The following is a 16,890-nucleotide window of genomic DNA, read 5'->3' on the forward strand; positions in this document are numbered from 1 at the left end:
CTAGTCCCATACACTGCAGTTTGGACAAAAGTATGGAGCGATCTACTGTGTCAACATTTTCTGTAAGTCCAGCAAGACCATGCCAGTGTAATTACCATTTTCACTCTCTTGTCTGATGTAATCACAAAAGTGAGTGAGGCAGGTATTGGTTGAGTAGGCTGCTCAAAGCCAGACTGAAGCTCATATAGAAGGCTGTGTTGGGTCAGATATTCTTCAACTTGATCAAATACAACCCTCTCCAATAACTTAGATATAGTTGGTAGGATTGACACTGGCCTATAGTTTCCTACATCTGACCTGCTGTTCTTCTTAAACAAGGGGAGGACTCTGGCCATTTTCATCTGACTTGGAACTTTTCCCTGCTTTAACGACAGATTCAGAATATGAGCAATGACTCTACATGCGACACTGGCGCTATCGTCAAGAATATGTCTGGAATAAGATCCAGGCCAGTTGCTTTGTTTGTACATAGTGAGGATTGCACTTTAATTACTTTTTCTACTGAGACAGGACCCATCTCAAAGGTGTCAGGGATAACAGATGATGATTTACAGAAACATTAACAGAGGCACTTGGGTATAAACAACGCTGTGAAATGTGTGCGTACCTAGTAGGTGGTGGTTCCTCAGAGCCCAGCAGTAGGCATAGAAACACTCCTCCAGAGCCCTGGGAAAGGGGGCCTCAGGGGCCAGAGAGTAATCCACTGACAGGATGGGGACACCGAGGTCCTGGGACCAACTCTTCAGATAGGGCTGCATAAGACAGAAGGTAAGGGTATGGAGGGGAGAGAATTTATGAATGGAGAAACATTCAGTTTCACAGTGAATATGTTATATGTTGTTAAATTTATGAGAAACAAAAGCCGCCACAATAAAACACTGAGGCAGAGAGATGGAGAGAGGAAGAAATGTGGTCAGAGAGAGAGAGAGATGCGTGGGGGTGAACATTAAGAAGCAAGGATAAAAAGTTATTAAAATTATGTGTCCCTCTGATGTCATCTGTCTGCTTTTTGGCTTACTGTCTAGACAAAAGGAGAATGAGCGGTACCCTCACAGTCACCTCCATTTTCTTTCTTCTCATACGTTAATAACAAAGGTGAACACATGTCCTACTTTGCTGTGTATATGGGGAGAACACAAAGACAGGAGGATGGTGTGGATTTACAGGGATAGTCCACAAAAACAAACTCACTGTCAGAATACTGAGTTTTTCCCCCTTGTGTTGTTGCCACTGTCAAGTTAAGTATTTACTATTCTTCTCCCAACCTAAGGAAAGTCCTTTCTTCTCAACTGAAATGCAGTGACCTTGAAATGTGAGAATGGCATCAAAACTTGTCATGACAAAATATTCCTCCTACAAAGCATTCCTCCTTTCCTCCTCTGTCTTTATCCTCTCCCAACACCTTTTTGACTAGCTATGACAGGGCTGGTAGTGAAAGCGACAGCTCTCCATTCACAATGACAGGAAAAGCTATGTGTGTGTATGGTAGTATGTCGCCTCACCGACCAGTGATTCAGAATGAAAAAAAACAAAGTAGCAGCTCCAGCAGTCAGCTGTGCTGTCTTAAAGCCCTGTCACAATAAATCTTAGAGTTAGACTGCTGACAAGTGAGTGTGTGCAGTTCAACCACTGCTCAGGTCAGGCAGAGTGGGTTTGTAGGAATCAGCAAAGGTACTTCTAAGGAGTGTGTGCGTGTGCAGCTGTGTGTGAACAACAACCATTGTTGCCAGTCTACAATGAGTGTCAACATGTGCCAGAGTCCATGGTCAGGTCTGCCAGTCAGACAGTTCATCATCTGCCTGCATGAAAGGAACTAAGGACTCACAACAAATGTCCCACCGGGCAAAGATGAGGTACCTGTTTGTGTGTTCTTTTGGGGCTGAGCCCAAGGCTGGTTAATTTTACATGACTCAGGAAACTCTCCTACTACATACACATCCTATTAAGGAAACACACACACACACACACACACACACACACACACACACACACACACACACACACACAGGGTCCTAGATCTGTTCTCTAAGCAGGAATTAATGGGAGCTGCAGTCCCACTCATTCTCAGACAGGCAAAGCAGTTAATCTGCAAGCTTATACCTCTTCTGCCCAAACACAGTGTGTGTGTGTGTGTGTGTGTGTGTGTGTGTGTGTGTGTATGTACATGTGGCCCACCCAAGTTGCTAAATGCACAGATGCCAGTACAAACATTCCTGTGATCTCAGCATCATCACTTTGTACTGAGGAGTACAGGGGACAGCATGACCCTCCACCCTCGGAGAAATTTTCCATCTATTCACTCTGCCTTGCCTCAGGAATTAAGAGAACAGAAGGCACCTGGTAAAATTAGGAAGAAGACGAGTACGTAGTGCGCAAATAAGACAGAGAAGAGTATAAAAAGGACATTAAGTGAACAAAAAGGAATTTGTGAGATAGTAGAAAGATTGAGAGGGATGATGTAATAAAAAAAGGAGAGCCCAAAAGAAGAAGAGAGCAGGATAGTCTGACAAGTCTTCCATTAGTGCCCAGGGTAATCCTTCTCTGCGGGGTTGTACAGTTCTCCGTTAATTCAACATGACAGCCCTGCTCACCCCCTTCTCTGATTGCTCCCTCTCATCCTCTGGTTGCTACGCAGCTGCTACGCATCTGCAATTTCACAGAGCGTTGTCTTGCAGTAGCTATAAGAAGCCTGATGCCACATAAAGACCACACACAGCTACAGATGACCACATCTGTGCAGGATGAACAGGGAGAAGCTACGGCGCAAACCACATTGAAACAATCTTTCCGATTAGGATGTACTAAGCTGGTTAAATGAGTCCTCCTGCTACTATTTTCTGCATTGTCACTTTTTGACAAAACAAGATTTTCTCTAAGCGCTTCACAGAGCAATGACAGAAGAGATCAAACACAATTTTTAAGACATGCGCTTGTGTGTGTTTTGAGTGTCTCTTTCTCTATCAGTGATCTAGAAATTAAATCTGGGAAATGGGCTCCTCCTCAATGAGAAAATAAGTGCTGAGGAGGACTGAAGGACAGGAAGCAATAATTTACATGTAAGAGAAGAGCCAGCTGCGTGTGCACCTCTCTGGTAAAGAAGGTGTGGAGGGAGGGCAAAGTGTCTCAAAGTTTTCAGGGATTAATTACAAAATAATTAGCTTAACGGCTCATTACGTGCCACACTATTGACCGAGGGGGACTCAGACTGGTAACCCCTCTGCTCCTCCGCTGTCAACTAGTTTCTGTTTCCTCAACACTTTAATTAGTTGGGGTTCAATTGCAATTAGTTTGAAAAAACACAGCCAGAAGTTGAAATATTGGATGAGAGGTAAGAGAAGTAAGGGATGAGAGGGTGAACCGAGCTGGATGACTGCTATGATGATACCAGCTCAAATCATGGAAAAACAAGACCTGAGCCAGGTGTCTGATTGTGAAAGTGTGGTGTAATGTTCTCAGTATTTGGATATGTACTGTAGGTGCTCAATTACATGTTATACCACTTGCATTCAGATCAAATGTTCCATTATAAATATCCCAAATAGATCAGATACTGTTGCATACAGAGATGAGTCAAAATACTATGTGATAAACTTTTTTGGAATCAGTTTGTCAAGCAAAAAATATGGAAATCCCCTCTCAGTTAGCAAAACTGAGTCAGATATGTTGAGGAGTACCGTCTCACCTCATGGGATTTGGAGGTCTGGGCCACAAAGCCTCCCCCGTGGAAGTGGATCAGGAGGCAGGGAGATGAAGGTAGGCGCTTGGTCTTCAGCCCAAGTGACAGAGAGATGGCGCCCCCCTCAGATCGGGAGAGAGATAGCAGAGTCTCACTGTCCTGGAGAGAAAGAGACAGGGACAGATAAGGAGAGAGAGGAATGAATCAATGCACCAACAGAAAGAGGATAACCTGACCGATGAATAAAAGACATCAACTTTTTAAACCTTAAAGTTTAAAAACTAAACATGATGACAGATTGTGAAGCATCACTCTGATGACTGTGTACATTGCAAACAAAGCCTTGTTTTCATTGTTAATCTATTTTATTGCTAGTGTTAGCAACAGGGCTCCTTTGAGAGAAGGATTAACTAGCTGTTCTGCAGCAGCTTGCTGCCAGCCCTTCCTGCGCCTGCATGGACGCACACTAATTCCCATTCATTAACAGAAACAAGGAGGGAGGGGAGCTGTGGCTGAGAGGGAGGGTTTCCGCTGATGCAGGCTTGTATTTTGCGACATTATAAAGGACGCTGTTGTTTTGTTGGAGCGTGATCAATGGCTAAGAGTGTTTGCTGATAGCATGTCTGGTTAAGTGCCAGGCTACAAAGAAAGGAGGAGAACAAGCTCAGATGGGGAGAGGGAGTCTCCCGAGAGAATTAGGGAGGGAGGCAGTGAAGAAAAGTGAGAGAAATAGAGAGAGAGGTAATGAAGGGGATTAAGTCCATGAGGATGAGGAGAAGTTGTAGTTTACTTTAGCAGCAAGGAAAAATACCAGTGATATGCTGTTTAATACTGTTGGAATGTTTTAAGAATTTGTATAACAGGTATATGCAAGTTGGTTCAAAAAGACCCAGTGGAGGAAAACTATGATAAACCAGGTCATACAACAAATACTTAATCTTTAGACAGGCTTCCTTGTAACTAGTGCAAGACAAGAGCAAGTTTCGTTGGTATGAAAATTGAGATAATGAAGCGTTTCGTATTGCATTTTCCACTGTGCCACTATAGTGTGAACTGAATGATGATTTAAGTACCTGTCCTTCACGTAAGTCATAAGAGATGAGCCTCATCTGAACAGGAGCAGTGCCGATGTGCGCTGACGGTGGAGCTACAGTTACAGACGCTCTGTGGTTGGCCGCCAGGGGAAGGTCAAAGGGCACGGGAGGCACAGAAAGAGCACGGTTCACCTTCACTTGAGTGGATGTCATACTGGCGAGACTCTGGAGAAAGAGAGATGATAGTAGAGAGATGCACACATAGAGAGAAAATGAGAGAAAAAAAAATTGAGAAGGAGAGACAGAAAGAGAAAGAGTGCAAGTTATATGGCGAGTCAGGTCACTGGAGAGAAAGAGAAACCAGATGAATAAACCATGAACCCCATTGAATAAATTGAACTCCACTCTATTATTACTAACGGCCTGTAGGCCAAAATGCATAATGATAGAAAGGTACTTTTACCAGAGGAAAGTAAAATATCCCTGATACAGTTTTAATATTAAAATCCGGGCAGTGTGCTTATCTGCGTGCATGGGTTAGTGATGGCAACATGGCTAGATTACAGATGTCTAAGAGTGTGTTTGTCTGAGTGTGTGAAAAGAAGCATCGGCAGGCTACTCACCGACAGCACCTCAGTCTCAGTTATGTTCCAGAAGGTCTTCCAGAAATGGACGTCCAGGTTCTGAGTGATGCGTTCAAATTCTGCCCCTCTCAACTCTGGGTCAATGGCGTACTTTCCTGAGGTAAAGAAAGAGCTGGCTGCTACACCTGGGGAAGGGAGGGAGGGTATGTCAATGGACAGGAGACGCCAGAGACAAGGGTAACGCAAGAAAAGCAGTGGTAGTAGAATTAAAAAGGAAAGGGACAGGAAAAGACGAATGTATGGTTAGGAGGTGGTGAAAATGAGAATGAAAAGTAATCACGGCAATAGAAATGAAAACAATGGTTTCACAAAGACAAATAGTAGGAAGGAGGGCAGGAATAAGGGCACATTAATGCTGCAATAAGTCACTAGACACAAGCACATAAAAAAACGTTAGAAATTATAAACTTATTGAGACAGCAAGAGGAAGGTGAAAGGATGATGGAAAAAAAAAAAAAGCTAAAACACAGCAAACCTCAGAAGTTTCCATAACATGGGTAAAACTTCAGGCTGAATTGGCTTTTACTTACTCACAGCACTATAATCTTATTGCCGCATAAATTATTCAAGTTTATTTCGCTTGTGACATGTTGAAATACAAGCATTTCAATTTGATTACAATTTAGATTCTACCCTGTTTTCAATGCTCTGCAAGATGTCACAGATGGATTTGGGTTTGCAATTTGACTGCACCTAAGACTACGATCTGTACACTGAAATACAGACACAGGACAGCTAATGCAGCTTACAGCGCTGTGTGCAGAACCATTTAGGAAGAAAGGAGCTGTGCAAAAGAAGCAACTTCTTCATATAACCTCTCAGTTTACTACAGAGGACTATGAGGAAGGGGTGGGGGTTTCAGTACACTCACCGTATGGTGCAATACCTGCTGCCTCCACTGTGGTGTGGCAGAGAGCACAAGAAACCATAAGAGTCCAATAATCCCTTTTCAAATGTTAAATAATTATGTGTGTGTTTGTGTGCGTGCATGGTGCAAATGTGTATATGATGGTGCATGTTCTTCTATCTCTGCCGCTGCACATAACTGTGTACATACTCAAAACATTCTGAAATATAGAAGAAGCACACCAGCTAGCCCTCTAAATTCCAAAGGATGAAAGAGCATCAACACACAACATCAAAAGGGTACATCGTCAGGGGCCAAGGAGCAACGTAGAGGAGATGTGGGCATGAGTACGATCTATGAATGACAACGAAGTGGCTCGATGATGAGAGGTAGAAGAGATGATGCTGACCTATTCCTGACTGATGGCGTCTGTAGTTTTCTCCAAAGGCCACAAGGCCGATAGCAATGGTCTGGAGACAGGGTCGGATGGCTGGAGTGAACTGGAGAAGGATGGAGGGGTGGGCAAAAAAAAACAGAGACAGACTTTACATTTTCCTGTTGCATTTAAAAACGATAAATAGACCACAATTAAAACTAGAATAATTCAAAACAGAGGCAGTGAAACATAGATGATGAGATATAAGAATATCAGATGAGTCTAAGACATTATAAATTTATACGGGCAGTACTAGGGAGGTTTCATCATTTTTTCCCCTTCAGTTTGATATTGACCTCTGTTCGCTGACAGTTCAACCTTTCTCGTTAAGCTCAACTAAGAACAGATGCCATGGCTGTGAAGAAGAGCATTCCTTCCGCCCATCTACTGCCTTTCATCATTTCATTTTACTTCCAAGTTTAGACAGCAGAAGTAGTTTGTAGGTTTGTATTCCTGGCTTTTACGTGCCACATTTATGAACACTTTTTCGTTCCTCTTCAGGGTAAGTGTATGATGACCTGGTAACAAACTTCCTGGCACAGGTGTTTTATTTTTAGGTTTTTCTGATAACAACAGGTCACACATTGCTTTTTAAAACTGATTAATCCTTTTTGATTGATGGGCTATGGGAAACTTGTGTGGGGAACACTGTTCTGAACAAAAAAAAAATAGTATAATGACAAACTAATATAACAGTTAAAGTAACATGTAACCCAGAACTGTAAGTATGGTTACATTCAGTTGCTTGTCTGTATGTGTCAACTGACTTTGAGGTTGCTTTTCCTCTTTCCTCTGTATTGTTGAGAGATGTGTTATTGTAGGAAATGAATACCCCTCTAATCCCCTATTACCTACAGCAGCTAAATATGTGCACAATCAAGTTATTTCCCATCTGTCTTTCTCCCTAGTGTCTCCACTTTTGCATCACACAAAAACCTCACGTTTGAACTATCTAGCGTGAGATGGTACATTGAGTACTACCTCTATCCCTCCCCATTCCTTACTCTTCCTATTTCTCATCTTTCCCCCTACCTGAAATCCGAGGCAACGGCCATAGAAGCACCCCTTGTGCATGGATGAGTACTCGCGGACGAAGCTCTCGCTGAGGCCACTTTCATCCTGGAAGAAGAGGTTGCCATGGCTGTTGTCATGTAGCATGCGCTGGGCCAGGTAGAGCAGGGCACGCAGCTGGCACAGGGCGTTGCAGTAGGCCTCCATCTCTCCCGCGTTGTGAGCTACTCGGAAGAAGATGCTGCGTCGGTTGGCAGTGATGTAGCGCCCTTTGTGGATGATGTGGAGAAGGCAGCAACGCACCACCTGGAAAAGTACAAAGAAGGTTTTTTATCCAATTTTTCAAAATGTGATCAGTCAACCAACCATTAAACGTTCTTCATACAACAATTTTAAATCAGCTCTGGTTTTTAACTTAAATCTTTAACTTAACTAATATAAATTAGATAAATTAAGTCCTTAGTTAACAAAATGATTTTCAGAATGATACTATATGTAATGATATGTATTCTTGAGATAAAAGAGAAACTTTAGGTCATTTTTTCCTTTTCTATAAATACACAACATTTTGCATTGTAACAAAGCAAACCACAGTTCTTTAATTGTATAATCATTAAAGGGGCAGGTCTTCTGGGCCTGCTTAAGTTGTAATTGAGATTAGTGTGGTAAGCTTGAAGGAAAAAAAAAAACGATGTGTGATAGCATGCCTGAATGCGGGCATGTGGAGCATGTGAAAAGCTTGCTGCTTCACCAGGGTGTTACAGATTAGTCAGAGTACCACTGTGGGGATGAGAAGGATTAAACATGTGGAAATCGAGAGGCTAGAAAACAGAGCAGCATTCATTTGCTGCTCTGCTAGATTCATTCGGTTGTGGTGGGCTGCAGCCACTGAGGTCATGATGTTTCATCAATACCTGTAGAAGATAAAGTACAGTGGGTACAGTACGGGTAGATATTCTGCAGCTGGAGGAATTTATCTAACCTGATTTGCAACATAAAATCAATCTGTAAAACAAATGGACTGACCTTGAAACAAAGCGATATGAAGGCAAAGAGGGGCTGGTGAGCGGTTTCTCACAGTGTAGAGAATATTGATAAGAATGTAGTGCGGTATGTGAGATTATTATTCTCAAAGCTGCGCTGGGTTGAAATGAGAACACAGACAGATTTAAGACTTTACTCAAACAGACACAAACAGACCTCACAACATCCCACAGCTTACCTTGACCAATGAGCGATAACCATTAGCAGGTATGTGCGGATCAAAGTCAAAATGATGGTAGACCGCAGCAAATCCGGAGATAACAGGCTCCAGACTGCGAGCGTGCTCCTGGATGAGATTCATGGTGTCCACCAGCCGCTTCGCCGCATCACCTTGCGATCCCTTGGCCCCTCCTGAGAAGAATGTGGCATTCTCTTCGCACACACTGTAAAGGGCCGCAAACACAGCCTTGGTGTCCATCACTAGGAGAATTGGGACAAAGAAGCGAGGCAAAGGTTGGAATGAAAATGAATTTTCTGTGGTGAGGGTAGATACTCATTTTAATTATATATTATTAATGTTATTCTTTATGTATCCAGGAGGGAAATTCTCTTTTCACCAGGGCAGATTATTAGTGATCTCACTAATTATGCCTTTATTTTAAAATCAAAAAAGGTATAGTTATTTTCAGTAGCTGTAAAAACTTGACTGTAAAAAGAGCACTCTTTTCCCTATTCAGCGCCACTCCCATCTCTGTAATTAGCATGTAAACACTGTACCAAATCTATCATTGGATATATCCTACATAATGTTCTCTTACTCCTATTAACTAATCCCCCATAGCCCAGTGCATGGAAGCTCATTGATTGAAACGTGTTAAGCAAGCCTTGAAATTAAATGATCTAAATCCGGGCTAAGCATCCAAAATCCACCAAGATCTAGGCAGATATGCATGGAACAGGAGGAGAAGGCAGAGGCCGTTTGCTAACGTCATGCTGCTGGGAACAAACACAAATTAGTCATACACTGATAAAAACACATAAGACTCACGTAAGAGTCCCAAAGGGAGGTATAAAGCTGACAACACACACAGCGGAACGTGTTTATCAAGTGTTCTCATATCTGCGCCCTAATGCAGCATAACAAAGATCCAATGCAATGTCCCCCCCCCCCCCTGGATTCCTACTGTTCCTCTGCCGCGTTATCTGAGACCTCTGTTTCCACAACACTGAACTCTGGGGACTAGCTGGTACTTACTGTATAGAGTTACTGGCATGCTGAGAGACAGAGGACAGAGGAGAAGGTACGGTGGACAAAGTAACAGGAACGAAGACAGAAGTGACAGACGAGAAAGTGAGAATTTAGGGGGAGAAGCAGACAGAGGGAAGGTAAATAATTTCTTTGTTATGGATGAGTTTTAACCAATTACTGTGCAGGACCTGAACACATTTGGCCAGTATGGAGAGATAATAGATAATGATCAGTTTAAAATTACTCTTAAAGAAAGACTCTGCTGAGTTGAATCAACTGTAGTTAAACCATGCATACATAATGAACAGCCCAATGATATCAGCTACCCTTGGACATAACCACCCTACCCAAACTTTTGCTATCAATTTTTTTTTTTCCTAAGGCTACTGCAACAAAGCATATACAGAAAAATAAAATAATAAAAGTAGAAAGAGCACAGAGTTTTCTATGCACATCCCCAAAGCGACATCTTGGGATGTAGAGCAGAGGTTGCCTGTGCATGCTAAAAAGTGAACAGATTCTACCAGTGAAATATTGTTTAGAGGGTCAAAGAAATAATGGAGCCCTAATCGCACAATTATTCTGCTATTCCCTGCTATTCAGTAAGAGTAATGGGAGAGGCAATTTCAGTTTGCTGGGAGGAATCACAACCCCCTGACATCTGGGAAGAGACATTTATCAGCCAGGCGACTTCAAGCACACACATTGCATGAAAAATCTCTTCAGCTATTGCCCGTCTTCTCATTTTCTTGCCTTGTCTTGTCTTTGCCTTTCACACCATTTTTCTTTCAGGGAGAGCTTTTATAACATGTCCTATAGGGCGAGATGCCCCTCGACTGACACATTTTTTTGTTGCAGCTATGTTTATTTGTCTCAATTAAAATCTTAGCAAGGAATACTCAAATCATGTCATAAAGATTTCCTCTAAAATGTTTTTGGACTTGGCAAAACAGCATACTGTCCACCATGGCATTGAGCAATTTGCTACTGGCTTGAATTATGCGGAAAAAAAAAAAAAAAAAAAGATGAGGACACATAACCCAATCCAGACGTGCTCCATTAAGCCATTCTGCCAAGCTGTTCCTTCCAGTTGGCACCAAAAAACATCGTCTCATCTGAACACACCCAAATGTTACAGACAGATTTGGACATTTTTAAACAAACCAGAAATCAAGGAGCCACTCATAAATATGTTTTTTTTTTTATGTCACACATGTGCTGATTCACGTGTCACCCCTGTGTGCTTCTGCCACAAGCCGAACTGTTTTAATTATCTGCAAACAACAGGAAACCCTGTGTTTATGCGTGTGTGATGTTGCCACCGAGCCCATAGTAAATGTCCCGTTGAATTTAAGAGGCATTCTTGGCCTTGGGATATAAGGACAGACCAAAACAAATCTGCAGAGCCAAATGACTGGACAGCACGGAGCAGCACTGCAGTAGGGATGGGTTTTTCATTACAATATCAAGTTCTATCTATTCCTGCAAAGCTTAATGAAGCAGCTTGGGGCCTAATTTCACATCGATTCAACCATGTGAAAGGAATACTCTATCTGACATAAATTCATCCCATGACTTCAAAGAAAACTCCACACTAAAACAGAATTTACATTGTGTATTCAAATTATGTGAGGTTATAATCTACAAATATAGCCAACTGTCTCGCTCAGACTTGAATTTGTGATTTCTGCAGACGCTTTTTGAGTTTGATTCGTTAACGTTAACAATTAATTAACATTGTGGGCTCACAGAATTCTTATCCAAACTACTTAAACAAGAATTCAGACTTTACAGCTGTCATCTTAGAGAGACTTCCCATCAATACCGAGTCGTATACAATTATGGAAAAACATGAATTATATTTTTGGGTGGATGTTAGCTTTGCTAAGTCTCAAAGAAAACAAGAGCGTAGAAGGAGAGAGGGATCAGGGGGCGCGAAAAACAGAAGGAAAATTTGAGTTTTCCATCCACTCACGCGAACAATCATACAAATTTATCATAAATATCGATGAAGGACGCCTTCAGTACTTGCATTTGTCATGTCAAACGAGAGATAGCAAACAAGAAACACACACACATAAAATTACAGACTTCTTACTCCATCTGATTCTTGCTCCATCTCATGATTTAGCCAAGAGCCAGCAGATGACTAAGAGATTGTGAAGGTGCTAAACCTGACAACACAGGAAACAACTCATTACATCAGCAAAAACTGGAAACATCAGGGGACACAAACATAAAAGAACTAGAATATCTGTAAATACAAATACATCCGTCTGCACAAATACATTTATAGCAGTGTGATCTAAGGGGACACAATGACTGCTTTGGTCGAGCAGTCACCGAAATGCCATGTTGCAGGACTGGCTATTATATAGCAGTCATATCAGTTTGGGCTCAAGGCCAAAATTAAAATTGCATTGCTTAATTACAGCTAGGGGTACAACTCTCTCAGCAGGGGACGCCAACAAGCCTTATGTTGACAGAGTAAGCTGAGCATGAACTTTATGAACCCCTGGATCAGCATAAGTTGCTCTAGAATTTGCTAAATGATAATGAAGCCGACGCACATTACACCCCTAACAAACTGTAGGGAGCATATCATAAACGATGCAAATGAGCACAGTTAGGTGAACCATCTTATCAAGAGCTCACTCAGAGTTCAAACCTGCAATTGCCCGGTGAAGACTTCACCTTTGTTTGACAAAAGATAATGTCTCAAACAGACGACCAATTTTACTGCCACTACGGTGAAGTCAGGATAGCAGCCGATAGACGATAAATGGGAGTCACTAGGAGGAAAACCATGACTCACCTACACGTCTTATCACCTCTGCCTTTTCTACACCAGCAAACGTTGTACATATCTATGAAAGACAAGCAAACCGTCTACATATCTATGAAAGATAAACAAATGTTCTACATATGTATGAAAGGCATGCAAATGTTCTACACATGTAAAAAAAACGGCCTGCAAATGTTCTACATGTCTATGAAAGGCCACGTATGTCAATACAGAGCAGCATGTTTCAGCATCATTCCTTCCTGTGAAAGTGAAACAAGTGGTCACTGTAAACCCAACTGCAACCACTAAAATGTAACACCTGGTCTCTCCACATTAAAGATAAATGAGAGCGGGTATTAATAAGTCATGTACAACAACCAACAGCAGCGACATTACAGACATATAATGACTCCTGTGGGGCCCACAGACAGTGTGAATTGAGTGTTTGTAAAAAAAAACTACCTGCAGGCAGCTTCTGGCAAAGCACACAATGTATTGTATGGACTAACTATTGAAAAGCTGGAAGAGAAAAACAAAGTAAAAGTGTTTACCAGCATCTGAGTTCAAGGCTCTGTCCTTGTCTGTCTCCTCTCTTCCACAAAAGCAATGAGAGCATGGAGGGAAAGAAAGACAGAATGAGAGATGGAGAGGGGAGGGAGGGGTGGCAGAGAGCAAAGAGATACGGTTTCCCAATTGGTTTTGTTCTCCTTCTCACTATCTGTCGCTCCTTTTTTTTTTTTTATACTACGGCTCTTCCCCTGTCAGTGTCTGTATGTCAGCCTGTCATAACCAATTCTTGTCAGGAGGTAATGTGTTGTCCTTTTTCTTTCCTCTCTGCTCGTCCCTCTTATGCTTCTTTTAAAAAGGGTACTGGAGCTACAGACAAACCCGGCCCAGTTAACCTTCTCCCTGTGACAGTGGGATATTTTGCCATTGGCTGTTCAGCGTGCAACTCCCTGCGACCTTCCACCCATTTGGCAGATCACAACAGATATTTGCAAGATTCAACCTTGCAAACATGAGATGATTTAATATTCCAAGATCGTAGCTGTTTTTCTTAAAAATGTTCCGTCTGTCTCCATTCCACATTTAACACGGTCTAAACACAAATGTAAACAAAGAGTGGTAAAATCAATAATTATCAATTAATATATCATTAAGTGTAAAATGGCCATTCAATCTTTAAAAAAACTGAAATAATAAATGCAGTGTGTTTTTTTTTAACCTGTTTTTCAACTGTCAAATAACCCAAAGGTACACACATGACAAGAACAAACAAGGAAAAGGAAGGATATACTCAAAGTCACTAATCACTAAATTTACATTAATCAAATAAATAATAAACCTGATTAGACTTTTGAGTCTTGAAAAGTATGAATATAGCACCTTTGAACATGCATTTGAGTGTTTACTCAGCAGGAAAGTGATGTGTGTGCCAACTCTTGAGAAATACCAATGTTTGTCCATGAAGGGAGAACATGGACACTGCATGCAAAACCAAAACAAAGGGTGGAAATGTAATTCAGTGAATCTATTCCTGGCAAAAAAAAAAAAAAAATGACCTCAGTTTTTGGCTGATACCACGCATGACAGTCCCATAGCTCGGGGAAGGGAGACATAACCCCTCACCCACTGCTAGAAATACAGGGACAAACAAATATATTCTCACACCCACACACATGAGGACACAGACAGCACGAGGACTTTGATGAAAACGTTTAATTTTTGTGGTTTTCCTTATTGTTGCTTTCGATAACTCAGTCAATAGTCTTGTGTTTTCAGTCTCAGTTGCTGCTCCTTTTATTTGTTTGTCTTTAACATGTCACAATAGGAAAACCACAGGTGAAGGTCTCAGAGGACACGAGGAGTGAGGAACTGCAGGTGTATCCTGTGTGAAAGTTGTTTTTTTTTTTAAAACCAGACTGCAACACCCCCTCTATTGGAATCAGTTTAATGTTTGATCAGCTGTTTTGATGGGACGGTAAAAGGAACAGTCGGGCTGTTGTGTAAACAGTATTACTGTCAAATTCATAATACTGCATTGTTGTAACACTATACTGTACTGTAATACTGTTGACTAGGAAAACAACATGTGGAAACAGGAATTACAGCTCTCTCTCTCTTTCTTTTGAAAAATTGTGACTTTAGTTTTCCAGGAACAGCACATTGATCCGGCTGAACAGCAAGTTCATTTATGTACACATTAAATAAAGTTGGACTTTGTTTGTCTCCAATTTTAACAGCACACCTAATTTCCAAACACATTGATTTAACCAGATCATACATTTTGCCCCCTGTACAACAATGTAGAAGTCTGTAATAGGGCCCTTCATGCCAAATAGAGTCAAAAGCTTTCTTGAAATCAATAAAACAAGTGAATATTTTACCCTTTTTTTTGGTGTGCATGTTTGTTAATTAAAGTGTGAAGGGTATATACATAGTTGGTGGTGCTGTGTTGTGGGAGGAAGCCAATTAGATTAGATATATTTATATTCAAAAGTTTGGACACACTTTCTCATTCTAGTGAATAAAAAAGCAGCAGGTGCTCTGGATCATATTTGGAGGTGTATGTTCATAGCTAATAATTAATCTGACACAGACGCACTTCATCCATTTGATCTTTCTGTGGTTCCTATTATTTTCCAATGTATAGTGAAGTAGACATACAAAATGCAAGCAGGATTTTTTTCAATCCTGCTCTAAAAAAAAAAAAGTGTACATCCTGTACAAAGAAGCACAAACAAACAGTTGTTCTTTTGTCTGGAAAAACCTGCTCATTTACATTTCTGGTGTGATGTGACAGAAAATGTCTATTCTATTTGAGAAAATGTTAAGAAATTACTCTTGTGGTCTTGGAGTTACCTCTTACTGTCAGTATGATTAACTGTGCTGATCCTGTCTGGGCCGTTTCTAACCGATGATTGTGTTTTTCTTTATCAGGCCTAAACAGACCCATCCTGAGCAGATGTGAATCAAAGGATATGAAAATATAGTGGTTGTTTCTTGAAGTGGAACTCACCGTCACAGTGTCTTCATCTATCTACGCGAGTAGAAAAGTCTCAACACTCGTCATGTGTTGTGACCAGACGGTGTTTAACGTAAAAATTCCTCCATTTGGCCTTTCAACACTTCTTCTTCCAGATATGGTATCTGCTGAGTGTTTTTGAACTTTGCCAGATATCTGATACCCTACAAATGCCATGTCTACAGGAAGCATGCTTTAAAAATAGCAAACTTTGAGCAGTGCATGGGCCAGAGGAAGAGTTAACCACAGGGGCTCTGTAGTGTCATGTTTAGGGCAGAAAGCTGCGACCCCCCACCCCCCCTCTCCCACAGACAGAGCACCTTCACACGCACAAGGCCAAACTGAACAACAGGAAACCAGCAACAATGGGCTTTCACATAGGACACATATGGCTTCCCTTCAAGTTTTATAATGCAACACCTTTGATGGAAAAGATAATTATGAATCCGATCTTCAGATCTGATGAAAAATGAGTGTGTTCGCAACCTCACACAACAAGTAAGACTGGGCAAAAACTCTTCTAGTAGCAAAAATATACACAATGTATGGTATATTGTTAGACTACTGACTAAGCTGTGGAAGCCTTTTTGGTTGGATTGTTCCAGCTACATTGAGACAGTGGCCTAGTTAACAGAGGAGAATAAAACAACAGAGGGAGTTTGTTCAGTCATAACAGCAGATCACAGAGCCTGCAGCATCATGTCAAGTCTGCCTGCCACCTTACAAAGGCTGTCTATTCGTCACTAGTGACCCCATCAATTCGCTTAATCGATTTATGCACAGTACAGTTCCAACAACCCTCCCTCCTCTCCCTTCCTAATGCCACACTGAGAGATAAATCTAATATCTAGTTGTACTCCCTCCCCTGCCTTCTTGTTTATGTTTTAGGTACCTGTTCAGGTGAGTCCAGTCACTGTCAGCTGAGACACAGAACGTGAAAAGGTGAATATAAATACAGCATATATGTTTGTAACTACAGCGTTGACATTACTACCACTTCTACAACTAATGGTACACATACTGTAGCTACAGTATCTATGTCTGAGGGGATGCCCGGAGCTGTGGATATGCCAGCAAAGGAGAAGATACACGGCGCTGTCTTCTAAGCAATTTCCTCAGTATGCCATCGTTTTTGATGTCGTCTAACAATCACAGGACCTAAGCAGCTGACACAGACCCAGCGGCTTAAATCCTGGCTG

At 41.5% G+C, this 16,890-nt stretch overlaps 1 protein-coding gene across 2 annotated transcripts in view; it reads right to left on the minus strand.

Moving 5' to 3' along the window:
- lipeb (lipase, hormone-sensitive b) overlaps window positions 1-16,890 on the minus strand; it is a 29,364-nt gene that overhangs the window by 12,202 nt on the left and 272 nt on the right. Inside the window, exons 2-9 of one of the 2 annotated variants that reach the window (XM_042424345.1) lie at window positions 13,218-13,258; window positions 8,871-9,112; window positions 7,670-7,954; window positions 6,611-6,701; window positions 5,334-5,479; window positions 4,750-4,935; window positions 3,683-3,835; window positions 608-752 (exon numbers count right to left, since the gene is read on the minus strand). In XM_042424345.1, the coding sequence (XP_042280279.1) occupies window positions 608-752; window positions 3,683-3,835; window positions 4,750-4,935; window positions 5,334-5,479; window positions 6,611-6,701; window positions 7,670-7,954; window positions 8,871-9,110 (1,246 nt within the window). In that variant the 5' untranslated portion in view covers window positions 9,111-9,112; window positions 13,218-13,258. The remainder of the gene's footprint in view (window positions 1-607; window positions 753-3,682; window positions 3,836-4,749; window positions 4,936-5,333; window positions 5,480-6,610; window positions 6,702-7,669; window positions 7,955-8,870; window positions 9,113-13,217; window positions 13,259-16,890) is intronic. The other variant, XM_042424343.1, reaches the window with a different exon arrangement.

This window comes from Thunnus maccoyii, chromosome 10, assembly GCF_910596095.1.
Source record: "Thunnus maccoyii chromosome 10, fThuMac1.1, whole genome shotgun sequence".
Lineage (NCBI taxonomy): Eukaryota > Metazoa > Chordata > Actinopteri > Scombriformes > Scombridae > Thunnus > Thunnus maccoyii.